General features: G+C 35.2%; 1 protein-coding gene across 4 annotated transcripts in view; it reads left to right on the top strand.

Annotated features, from left to right (window-relative positions):
• Window positions 1-12,393, top strand: part of LOC133516972 (probable 3',5'-cyclic phosphodiesterase pde-5) — a 34,992-nt gene extending 22,599 nt beyond the window's left edge. For 2 of the 4 annotated variants that reach the window (XM_061850326.1, XM_061850099.1), the window contains 7 exons: window positions 1,501-1,785; window positions 2,619-3,186; window positions 3,694-3,852; window positions 4,195-4,367; window positions 8,542-8,653; window positions 9,169-9,249; window positions 12,039-12,393. In XM_061850326.1, coding sequence (XP_061706310.1) covers window positions 1,501-1,785; window positions 2,619-3,186; window positions 3,694-3,852; window positions 4,195-4,367; window positions 8,542-8,653; window positions 9,169-9,249; window positions 12,039-12,188 — 1,528 coding nt within the window. In that variant the 3' untranslated portion in view covers window positions 12,189-12,393. Of the gene's footprint in view, window positions 1-1,500; window positions 1,786-2,618; window positions 3,187-3,693; window positions 3,853-4,194; window positions 4,368-7,147; window positions 7,181-8,541; window positions 8,654-9,168; window positions 9,250-10,641; window positions 10,723-12,038 lie in introns of those variants that run through there. The other 2 variants (XM_061850181.1, XM_061850256.1) reach the window with 2 other exon arrangements.
• Window positions 12,394-13,024: the final 631 nt, after the last annotated feature.

Below are 13,024 nucleotides of genomic sequence, written 5' to 3'. Positions count from 1 at the left end.
TAAAGGCATAAACTATAGAGTAAAAACACGGAAAGCTTTTTTTTTATTTTAAATATGTATGTTTGAACCCTTTAAGTAGACGAGTCAGCCGTATACAAGCCACTTTTTTCGATAACCATGTTACTTTATAATAATTATAATATGAGTGTAAATATTATATTGAATGAATGAAGTCTGTGTATGTATGAGACGAGGAGAATGTTGGTTTTGGACGATATCAGAGAAAGTACTGCACTTCACAGTTATTGCATGAACCACTGCTAAATGAGACCAAAATAACTGCTTTAAATTTTGCTGCACAAGGCATCATAGCTTCAAAATGAAGTGATGGGTAAAATTCATTGATTGGGTCATACACATTTTAATATATGGCTCAACACTGTAGCTGCGGCAATTAGTGTAACTTGTAATTAAAATTTGTATCGGGTCTCGGCCCGCGGCCGCAGCGAGCGTATTAACTGATTCGCGTCTTTCCCTTTCTATTGGTAAGTTAAGAAAATCAAAATCTAATTTTAACGCTTCACCCTTAGAGGCGGGTTAATTTTTTTCAGTAATTAGACCAAAATAAGAAAAATGTATTTGTACCAGAGTCGTTAACATTTAATGTATTGTCCACAGAAGCGACCTTCAAAAATGTGTTAGACCCATTTTTTTTTAATATCATGTTCTTAAACAGCGTCATTGCATGGAGTAGAATCATCGAGCCGCATTAGAGTATATTTTTAATTTATACGTTTTGAAATAATTTACTTTAAGTAGTTTTGAAATAAGTTACGTTGCAAATTAGGCCCTAGGACCGATTTACACATTGATTAGTGTAAAGTGCGAGTTCATACATTTGCTACTTGCGTTTAGTGGAAAATATTTGAACTTGCAGGGTCATTCTCTGATAATATGTCTGCGGTTGCCTTTAATTGCCACGACTCTTTTCATACATTTTGTATGGATCGTGACAATTAGACCGCAGACATATTTTTTGAGAATGACCGTTGCACTAAACACTAATCAATGAGTCTACACAGGCACTAAGACCTTATATAGCAAAAGAAACAAAAGGTAAGCGGAAAGGATCAGGAGTAATTTATTTCGCATAATACACTGTATAACACAAAATTTCACTGAATCCTATTATGTACAACACAGTACACGTAACACTTTTCATACATTCATTTTGTTTCTTTTTTTATTATTGTTGGTTATATTATCATAAAACAGCTGCTTATGGTTGCTTCTAATTATCACCTTTTTCATAAATTTGGTACGGAGTCATGGCAATTATAACCCAAATATATTTCATGATAATTACCGATTTCGTTTTCTTTGGGAGAGGCATCGCAAGCACTAATATTACCGGCACGTATAGTTTTTGAATTATCAATATGCACACCAGCTTTAAGTTAAAATTTGGTAAAAGTCAGAGTGAAAGGTATCGCAGTGGAAGCAACCAATGAATTTAACCGCTTAAAGAAATTTAACAAAAAAAAAAATCTTATATCCCAGGGCAGTATTCGAAGAGATGTTATCTCTGGATCAATTAATCAAGAAGATATTAGAAGTAGCACAGCACCTGGTTAGCGCCGACAGAGCATCCCTCTTTCTCGTTGACCACAGGAATATGGAACTGGTTTCCACGGTCTTCGATCTCCGATATGAAACTGATCAGGACAGTGACTTCTCAAAGAAAGAGATAAGGATGCCGATCAATAAAGGGATTGCTGGACATGTGGCTACATCTGGAGAAACAATGAATATTCCCGATGCATATTCAGATCAACGATTTAATAAGTAAGTCGACCATTTGGTGTACCAACAGTATCTTTTCCGTACCTAAATAGTTAAGTCTTTATCGTTGTTGAGCATAAAAAGGCGTCCAAGTGCGTGTCGGACCACGCCGCAGGCATAATGGTTGGATTTCGTTGCTTCACACAATATAAGTAAAAAGCCATTCGTGGCACTTCCGTCATTTTAATAAGAAGATAAGTTTATTGAAAAACTTATTAATGGCTCAGCTGATCATATTCAAAATAATTTTCGTGAAAATTATTATGCTGTATTTTTTTCACGCCCGGTTCAAAAGTTAGAGAGGTGAAATAAATAATAAGTTTTTGGCAAAAATTTCATTTTTGGTACAAGCTTTTATCACTGACTGTACTTTTCTTTCCACAGGCAACTAATACTCATCGAGCAAATTCTAAAAACCCCAAACACAATTAGTTTGCGTTGTTTTATCACTGAGTTCCTATGTCCACCTCTTGTCTCCATCATCAGATCAGCTCGATGGTACCATAATATTGCATTGTTACCTGACTTACATATGTATGCAAATTTTCAGCTCAATTGGAAACTGCAAAGTGGATCAAATTTAACTTGCAAGATTTGATTACAAACACAACGGTCAGGTGAAAGTAAATAAAAGCTTGTAAAAATGATCTTACCGTCCGAGTAAAATGGCTCTGAAAATTACGGACACACAAACAGACGGACAGACGGACATGTCGAAACTATGTGGGGTTTAGGTAATTGGTCCGTTTAGGTACCGCATAAATATTTTCTGGAAACGACAGTTTATGTGACTGAAATTTTGATTAAATTTAAAAGTACCTCGTTTAAATTTATAGAGCAGTAGATGAAGCTACCGGCTATCGCACTGTTAGCATCCTATGTATGCCAATCAAAGTGAGGGGTAAGATTCTAGCGGTCGTCCAGATGGTTAACAAAAGAGACAAGGAGGCCTTTGGAGCCGACGACGAGTCAGCATTTCAAGTATTCTCTACATTTTTTGGACTAGCTCTACACCACGCAAAGCTATACGATAAAATAAAAAGGAAAGAACAGAAATACAAAGTAGCACTTGAAGTCCTTGGCTACCATAATGCCTGCACTGAAGAAGACGTTAAAACTGTACTTAAAGAAAGAAGGAAAGGAGCAACAATCAATTATAATGATTTTGCTTTAAATCCTTTTGATGTTAGCGATATTGAGAAATGTAAAGGAATTTTAACTATGTTTGAAGATTTGTTCGATATTACGAAGTTTGACGTAACAGTTTTAACTAGATTTGTTTTGACTGTGAAGAAGAATTACAGAAAAGTGCCTTATCACAATTTTGATCACGGCTGGGCGGTTGCTAACTCCATGTATGTCATGTTGAAACATGACACTGAAAACAGATTTAATTATAATAATGTAAGTAATGAAGCAAATTGCAACGTTTCTAAAGCTTGACAAGGTTCTATTGGCCCTGAGATAGTCACTACAATCAGCTTGCCAATGTGCGTAGATCATGTGTACTCAAATAAAATGTCAGTGCCAGTACCTGTCATCTCAACGACTAATGTCAAAACATTGTTTATTGGTTCGCTACGCAATACTTCATCCTTTTCTTGATGTAAATGTTGAAATAGATTGACAAAGACTTTGGCAATTTTTTTGGCATTTTTGTGGTAATATCTTTTATAATTGTGAAATCTTTTCTTCTTGTTTTCATCGGTGAAATTCGATGATTTGCAACATGTGTTGTCAAAGAGTTTCCTTGCTTAAAAATAAATTGTACCACTGTAAATCCGCAACATAGCGAAGACCAAATAAAATCTTGTCCTGTATATTATTATTAATTTTGCAAGTTTCTCTTCAAGTGACCAATCATAGCAAATTTATATGGTTTGAAGTTGTTTTTATGCAATTATTTTTCAGAGGTTATCATTATTTGTGGCTAGCTTATGCCACGACTTAGATCACAGGGGATACACTAACAAGTTCATGAGTGAAATAGCATCACCTTTAGCCGCCATATATACAACATCTACCTTAGAACACCATCATTTTAATATGACTGTAACCATACTACAACAGGTTTGTCACATTAAGACTTGAGTAATCTTCACTTAAAACGTCATAAATCACATTGTGTACACAGTAACCCTTAAACGAATTTATCATGAGAATGTCCACTTTTCACACAGTTTATATTGTCATGGTAATTAAACCGTAAACACATTTTCAAATAATGACCTTAGGTATATCTTTTTCGTCTAAAGCGCACGAAATCATTTTATAACTCTTCTTTCTGATATTAGATCTTGCTAGTATTCCTTTTTGTATAGTTTCCTTCTTTATCCACCATTAATATAATCTAAAATCTTTCTAGTTTATCAGTTTTAGTCCACGTCTGAAATATCCTTAATATTTTCCCAGGATGGTCACAATATTTTCTATCAGATGTCGAGCGGGGAATACAAAGATGTCCTGGACTCGATCCGCCAATGTATCCTGGCCACAGATCTTGCTGCGTTTTTTCCTAATTTAAAGAAGATTAATGAACTCGTTTTGGAGACATCTCAGTTTGACTGGAACGATGATAGTCATAGGTACAGTAAAATGTATGTGCCTTTATCTATGCACATGTCATAAACCCTACACGATGCGTTCAAAAATCCGCATTTAACAGCCAGCATAAAAATAAACTGTTTGTGTTAGCAATTTCTTATAGGTGAAAATGTTATTACTGCGAAATAAATAACGTCGATATCGATTTAATAATGACGTTCATATTTCGAACATCTCTGAAAAACAACGGAATGTGATTTGACCTCATTTATAGTATAATTCGAGTTAAGTGGGTAATTAAATGCCGCAAAGGTGGTTGTAACTTGCGGTTCCTGAACACATCTGAAAGGGCTTATAATATGTGTAGATAAAGCAGTGTCAGTGTATATTCATAATTAGAAGCACTCGTGTGATGTTTTTATGAATTTGCTTTCAGCTCATTTCATAAATCCACATTCGTATTATAATGCCTTTCATTATATATCAGTCACATAAACTACTATTATTCTGCTGCCATGCGAATTGGGAATTTGTAATATTTTACCAGAGAAGATATAAGTACAATAGATTAACCTGAACTTGATTAAATTTTATAATTAGCTCTTTTACCTTCCGGACTGTTCGGTTGTGGAATGCTTTGCCAGTAGAATTAAGATTAGCTAAATCTCTCCCTTTAAACTATACTTTCTCTACTTTAAGTTGCCATTTTATATTTTGTATATGTGTAAGTATGAATATGTATGTATGTATGTATAAATTCTTTATTGTACAAAAGACAAAATATAAATATGGCACAGGATAAGCGGTACAAAGGTTAATATATATATTGTATTATATTATATTGTATATTTATTAGTGTATTAGGTATTGTCTTAATACTTATATAAGTAGTATGTGTGTTTGTGTTTAATAATCTCCATATAACTTTTGTATGAGTTCTAAATTTCCTGCTACTTAAATATTGTCTGGAAGAGATCGCTTTTTAGCGATAAGACCGCCTATTGTTACCTGGTTCTATTTTCCTTTCAAATTTATTTGTAGTTTTACATGTATGTAAAATGTATAATTATTGGTACAATAAAGAATATTTACATACTTACTTACTTACTTACTTGGGTAAAATAAATTTGATGCATTGACTCCCAACAGCTAGAACATAAACCTAGCCGCTTTTATTTTAGTCTTCTTATCTTTCTCCTTCATGCTCCATATTATTCTGCAATATTTATGTATATCTTGTGTATCATATCATTTGACATATATATTTTTTGATTTCTAACATGATGATGATTTTAGAACTTGTGAAATATACGAGTCCATTATATAAAATATTTTGTTGAACAATAAATTAGACATACTATTTTCCATTTTTACTCCGCTATGAATGATACAGGTCTTATTTCCAGAGCTAACTTTGCCCTCAGGTTCACGTACTAGGCTATGTGCTCGTTTATCTACTCCATGCTTTGACAAAATTAGTAAAACTAGGTAGCCCCTAGCGACTTTCATATTGATTAAAATGTGACAAGGTAGGAAATAATACCTACTGAAATAAAATTCTTTGATCGGACCTATAGGAAAAGCGGCATTGCTTTAGGATGGATTTGTTAGACTCTGACCACACTAAGTTAGCACAAACTTGGCAGTAGGAACGCATACATTTACCAATAAGCTCCATACTTGTCGTACTACTTGGCATGAAAACTTAGCGTGGTCTGACTCTATTTTCCATATATTAAGTGAATGAATAACAAAATGAACACCATAAATTTGGAGTATTTTGACATTTTCATTAATCGCCCTGCGTTTGGCTGAATTTGCTGAAAATTACCACACGGTGACAATTTAATTCAAAATAGTGTTTGCCGTGGAGCCTGTGGATTAACCACACGGTGACAATTTAATTCAAAATAGTGTTTGCCGTGGAGCCTGTGGATTAACCACACGGTGACAATTTAATTCAAAATAGTGTTTGCCGTGGAGCCTGTGGATTAACCACACGGTGACAATTTAATTCAAAATAGTGTTTGCCGTGGAGCCTGTGGATTAACCACACGGTGACAATTTAATTCAAAATAGTGTTTGCCGTGGAGCGTGTGGATTAACCACACGGTGACAATTTAATTCAAAATATTGTTTATAAATTTTTTTAGCTCATTGATATGGTTGAACAGACATACTGATAGAAAAACGTACTATGTCAAAGTCGGAGTCATCTTTATTTATAGTATTTTTCACATAACTTTGGTGAACGGAAATCCCAATAATTTTTGCGTTTTAAGGTTATAAATTTATTGAAGATGTTGATCACTGTACCCACCCAAGCTGTGTGAGCAATATTATAGTATTTAATGTCCCTACGGCACATGTAAAAAATGTAATGCAAGCTTTCCAATCCTAATTATACTAAAGCCGTCAGGACTTATGGTTTCATAAACTATGAAATTATAAAAAAAATCCTTATTTTTTTTTTATATTTCTGAAGATGCATCTAATTACCACCATCATGTTTTTTTTATATACACGGACTTGGTAATTAGATCCCAGATATATTTATACTTAACCTACCTTTGATTACATTTTAACATAGCTTTGGGCCTGTATAGTTGATTAGTTTATTGATGCTATGGCAAAGATTGTATGATTGATTGATTGTATTTTTAGAGTTCTTAGTTCATTAATGTCCCACCAAGATTTAGGTTCCAGCAGAATACGCCTCCTGTTTTTGCACTATGTTCAAATATCAATCATATTAATCCATGAAATTCATTTGTGATGTTTCCATTTGTGATTTTCCACTAATATATTTTTTTTTCTTTAGGTACCACTCGTCGTAGACACTGCACCATTTGATGTAAATATTCATATACATTTAACACCAATTAGCACCACGGAATAAATAATATATCATCATATAAAATATGCCAAACATATAAACGTGCGTCAAATATGACGAAAGACGAAATCACACAAATACAGGGTGACCTTAGCCATTGGACAAACTCTGAATTCCCACGTAGGGTTACTTCTCAGGAATGCTCTGACGTTAATATTTTTTAATTAGAACAAAAGATAAAAAAAAAAAAATTCGTACAAAAGTTATTTGCAATAATCCAGAACAAAAAGAAACACACTGTGTTAATCTTTGGCAGTGTTTTTGACAATTTGTTCGAAATATTTGATAATGATGACATTTTTCAAAAGTCGGAAGCTTATTAGTGTCATAAATAAAAAAGATAATCAAAAAGGTCAAAGAAGGTTCCATACTATTCTTTGAAGATAATTATTTATTTAATATATATAATATTAGCACTAACAGATCCTCAGGAGAACCTTAGGAGCTACTAACACATACAGGCTGCTCCAAAGTAAATAATGGTAATTGATACCTTGTACACTGGTTCTAAATACCCTAATGCATATGTACATTTCGGTTTTGTCCAATGGCTAGGGACACACCGTATAATGTCTTTGGGTTGCTCATTCATATATAGAGTCCAGAGTCCTTGCGAAACTATTATTTAATTTGTGGTCTTCGACTCATTAATCAATATAATAATAATACATTTATCGTTATCTGTATATGTGCAGATATACTTTTAACTTAAATCATACACCTAAAAAGTCCTTTTGTAATCTGTATCACTGCACCAGTACTGCTTATAGTCCTAGATTACGGTTATTATAAGAAAAATATCTCACCTAATTACCGCGACCTTTTTCATACATTTTGAACTCTTAATTTTTAAGACAGAGAAGATTATGGGTTCAAATTTCCTTGTTCAGTAGTCGTATGTTTCTGGTTGAAAAAAATACAAATAAAATGCCAAGAGTGTCAAAGATTATGTCCAGTATTTTGGAAATTTTCGAAAAGGAGACGCGATAATTATTAATGCAGACTTTTTTCTAAGAATAGTTTATTCGTAAGCACTAAATTGAATTCTATAAATTTCCGAACGTTAGGTTTCTATATATTTAATACACTTTTACGTTGTTGTAATGGTTAGGCCAATATGGAGAAGATCGGCATATAAAATTTACTGCAGGGAAGACCGTCATAAGGCAAGAACTCTCGTATTTATATACGTACGTCGCTCAGACACAGCCAGGAAAGACGAGCTTCACTTCTGCTCTACACAAGTTAAAGCGAATAAAGAGCTTGTAGGCTTCCCTTATAGACGGTCTTCCCCAATTGACCTTTGTTGTACTTGTCAGGGTCCTTGGCCAGAGTTTCTGTATGACCGGCGCGGACCTCAGCGCTTCTGCGAAGCCCTTCGAATCCCAGCTACAAACGGTGGAAATCATATTCGACGAGTTCTATCAACAGGTATTTGTACTAATATTTTTTACTGGAAATATCTGGAAGCAGCCGCTAAGATCGCGACAAATGGATTTTTTTTCTCTGAGCCCTATGTCCCAAATGAGGGATAACAGGTATACCTCATTATTACGAGTTGCTAATGTTGGCCAATTTCAGTAAAATATTGTGCTCTGGCGTGTACTTATGTTACCTTTTCATGGTCGTGGCAATTATACCACATATTACGTATGTTTTCTGAGACTTGCTACTGTCAAAGTTTTGTCTGATTCATTGACGGTGTAAATTCTTCTGCATGATAGCGCGCGCCGTATAGTAAAAATGATATTCGATGAGCTACCATGTACGCCAGTATCTGAGCCATTATCACCGGACTGATTGATTCTAAGTACTGACAATCAATTAAAAATTATACTATTGGGTCTTTTTATTTCATAATATTCTAAAACTTGTTTTATTTGCAAATTATTAGTTGTTTGTAGGTTTTCCCTAGTTTCTTGAAATTAAACTATTACAATTACCAGGGCGACCTGGAGCGTCAAGCAGGCCGCTCTCCGATCGCGATGATGGACCGCCGACGGCAAGACCAGCTCCCATCGTGCCAGGTAGGAATTTTCATCTTCCATCTATCTTATCTTATTTCTTAGCAACCTAGTCCGTGATAGAGGCAAATTCATTTAACTCTGTACTATTAACGACCTCTGACCCTATTTTGCACGGAAACTGACAGGTAGACGTGAACTTAAACACAACTTTGCGCTTTAAGGTACAACTTAAAATGAAAATGCCCATAGATGGCGCATGAAAACCGTGAGATAAGCCACTCTGCGGAACGGTTGGTGTGAATGATGAGGCGCAGCTCCCGAGATAGATGAGAGGCCGCAGAGGGTTCACCGTGAAACACGAAAATAGAAATTTCGTTATCTGCTATCTTGCATATTGGAGCGATAGAGGGGCAGATAAGGAAATTTCAATAGAGCCTCAGGACCACGGAGGTCCAGTTCTGCGGCAGTGGGTTTTTACTGAATCTTGAAAAGATCATTTGTGTGTACACTAGCTTGGATCCTATTTTTTGCGGTGGAACACCTCTCCCGCTCCCTGCACGACATCCAGTAAAACAATGCCGGATTTAGAGGTCTGGAGGCCTCGGGCAATAAAGGAGTGGAGGCCCCTGGCTCCAAACTTTTTCCAAATAAAATGGTAAATTTTCCGAATTCTCTATTGTGGGGGCCCCTCTTTTGTGGAGGCCCGGGGCAGTAGCCCCGGTTGCCCTCCCCTAAATCCGGCCCTGCAGTAAAAGACTGTATGCAGGAAGCTAATGAGAAACCTTTCATTAGACTACTTATACATTAACATGTATAGGTAAAAAAAATGCAATTTTCAAAATTGCAATTTAACTATTTAAATTGGATCCTGTTTTTAATTGGACAATGTCGAGTAGTTTGTAGTGGCTAAACCTCGCCTTAAGAATACAAAATAAAGGAGGATGGAGTATAAACTCCTCTCTGTCAAGATTTTAACAAGCGCGGCAAAGTCCTATTCAAAATTAATGCAAAAATTTGGAATTGTAGAAATTTAGAAATTTAAAAATAAAATTAGCAAATAGACCTCAAGACCTATTTAACAGATCAATTCAACATTTACAGTGACATGTAATATGCCTGGGTAAACATTATATTATAAAAAAAAAAATCTTAAGATAAATAAATACTACAATATAACTGAGATACTATACTTAAGTGTCTATGGTAAATTATATGTACATTCAACTCGAAGATGTAGATGGCCCCCAAAGAAGTCATAGAAAATACTAATACTAATAAGATTTAGTGTAAAGGATCTCCAAACGTCAATATGCAATTATATGAATTGTTTCCCGTCAGGACTGCTAGGCTAACAGCCTGGTGGATGCTATTAACAGTCAGCACTCATCAGCTTCTTTCCCAGTCCTCACTCAGTTTCATACATTCTTCTGTATTCCTGTTTTTTGGGTACAGTTAGACCGCCCGGGAATGCTCGTCAGATCTTCCCCAAGGTTCGGGACGGCTTGTCACCGATGACGTCTGGTGACATCCAAGGCAAGTCTGCCACCTACGTAGTTAACTTTAGATTCCCTGAGTAGACTTGTATCGCCCAATCCCCCATAAGGGAATACGAAAAACGTTTTATTCCTCCTACCTATAAGTAGTTTGTCTTTTGATACTTTCCTGAGCAACCTTTGTATCTTCAAAAAAAAGCAAGGGCATTTACTTAGTCCTTCGTACTTCATGCATGCAGCTCCCATCCTAGCATTTAAAATATGTGTCAGTTCTTTCATTTTGTCATGAATAAACGCAGTTAATGCCACAATTTATTATATATGTTGCATTCTGGGTCTTTAATTCTTCTCTTACATAGTTGATAAAATTTTCTGTTGACCATCAAATTCCTCAAGATATCCACCAAATTAAGGATGACTCACGTTAGAACGGCCCGGATTCCGGCCGATGCATCCGACACTTCGTTATCTATAAGTAAGCATCACGTGATCACCGACCTGTCATCAACCTTTCATAGAAAAGTGTCGGTTGCCTTGGCTCGGACCCGGGCTGTTCTAACGTGGGTCATTCTTTAACCTTTAGCCTTTTTGTTTAGCAGAACCTTAACTTTTATAATTTTACTGTGAGCGTTTTGTCAGTTGCACATTCCCTAGGTTTTTAACCCAGCATTCTACCAACAGATATGCCCGATTCGTCTTTGCGTTGGCCAAAATTAGATGACACTACGGCAGGCTCCTCAGGTTTCATACTTCACACTGCCCCTGAAACGTTTTAGAGTCATTCTCTGAGAATAAATCTGTACTTACAGTAAAATGTGCCTAATTACTTTGCTCTACTCTTCCCGATGTTTCTCGAAGGTTCTACCACTTTCTAGCCAAGTGGTAGTACTTTTTATATTTTACTTTATCCCACGAATGATAATAAAGCAAACCTATGGTTGCATGTGCATGTTATTTGTATTTGACTAAAGCGAAATATCAACTGTCAATTAGACATCGTTTGTTTTAATCTGTCATTTTGATGTATGTATTTTTAAGAAAGGGGTAAAACTTAATTTAACTAAATTCGGTACGTCCAGTTATGTTATGACTTATGAGCATTCTGTGATTAGGTTCGAAAATAATGTCTAATATCGAGCCTCATAACATAAGATAATAAGCTTTAATACTAAACATCACTTAGTGTTCGTGCTCCGAGTTAGCACACTTACTTATATGGACTTGAGATATGAATATATGTGTGTCAAGATGTGAAGATGGTATGAATGTGTCAAGTTTAAAATATGAAACCTCATATTGTAAAGCTGATTTGTCGTTGGTATTTTGAACACTTTTCAACTTCATTTTATCTTTCAGGTCGGATTCTTAAGCCAAATATGTCTGCCATGTTACACGATCCTAGCAGTTTTGTTCCCAAACACCAAACCAATGGTGGAAATGGTCACCGCAAACCTGGAGAATTGGAAGACGAGGGCAAAAGAGGTCGAAAAGAGTAAAGAGGAATGATTGACACAACAAACTGTGTAACATAAAGTGTGTATGAACAAATTGAAAATAAAATACGTTGTAATAGATTACATTAGATTCATTCATGAATTTCTTAAAGAAAAAGATATAGTCAAAAGGATTAAACAAAATACTTTCACAATAAGAACGTAACCTTAAAATTAAAACAGAATAAAAACATAATTATTACTAAAGACTAAATAATCTGAATAGGTGTCATTAATCCACATTACAAGGAAAAAAATACTACCCTATAAGTCATAGTTTTGAATTTTTCCTTAGGCAGAATTTTTAAGACTATAAGGTAGCAATGAGGCTTTCATTCAGGATTTTTATAATCTGGTCGGTTAAAGGGTTAACCAAAGTCGACCGATTCAACAAAGTTGGTCGCTCCTTCATGTGGGCCGAAAAGTCAACACAGCGTACCGACATTCCATCAATCGGCTGATGCTGCAACGAATGGCTGAACGATCAATAGGCAAATCGGGGGACAAGGAGCGAAATGAAAGGGAGAAAATGTGCGTATTGCGTCCATGCTTCACGTTTATGGCTCCAATCTTTAATGTAATATGAACACAAGTGTGAAGTGAAACAGATTTAAACTTAAAAATAGTCGTCAATTAGAGAAGAAATTGAGGTGAAAATGGAACAAAAATAACTTACGTGGTTACAAGAAAACCAACGAACAAAATGATACTTGTTTTAAGTAGAATTTTGGTCGTTTAATAAGATAATAATGTATGCATGTATTCTGCTTCGTGTGTGATTGTACTATTAAGATATTTAAATGTTAAATTTAAATAAAAGTATATAAGTGCATTTTCTTGTAAATGGGA

Source organism: Cydia pomonella, chromosome 1 (assembly GCF_033807575.1).
Source record: "Cydia pomonella isolate Wapato2018A chromosome 1, ilCydPomo1, whole genome shotgun sequence".
Taxonomy (NCBI): Eukaryota; Metazoa; Arthropoda; class Insecta; order Lepidoptera; family Tortricidae; genus Cydia; species Cydia pomonella.
The sequence above is the reverse complement of the archived record's forward strand: the minus strand, read 5'-3'. Positions and strand labels throughout refer to the sequence as shown.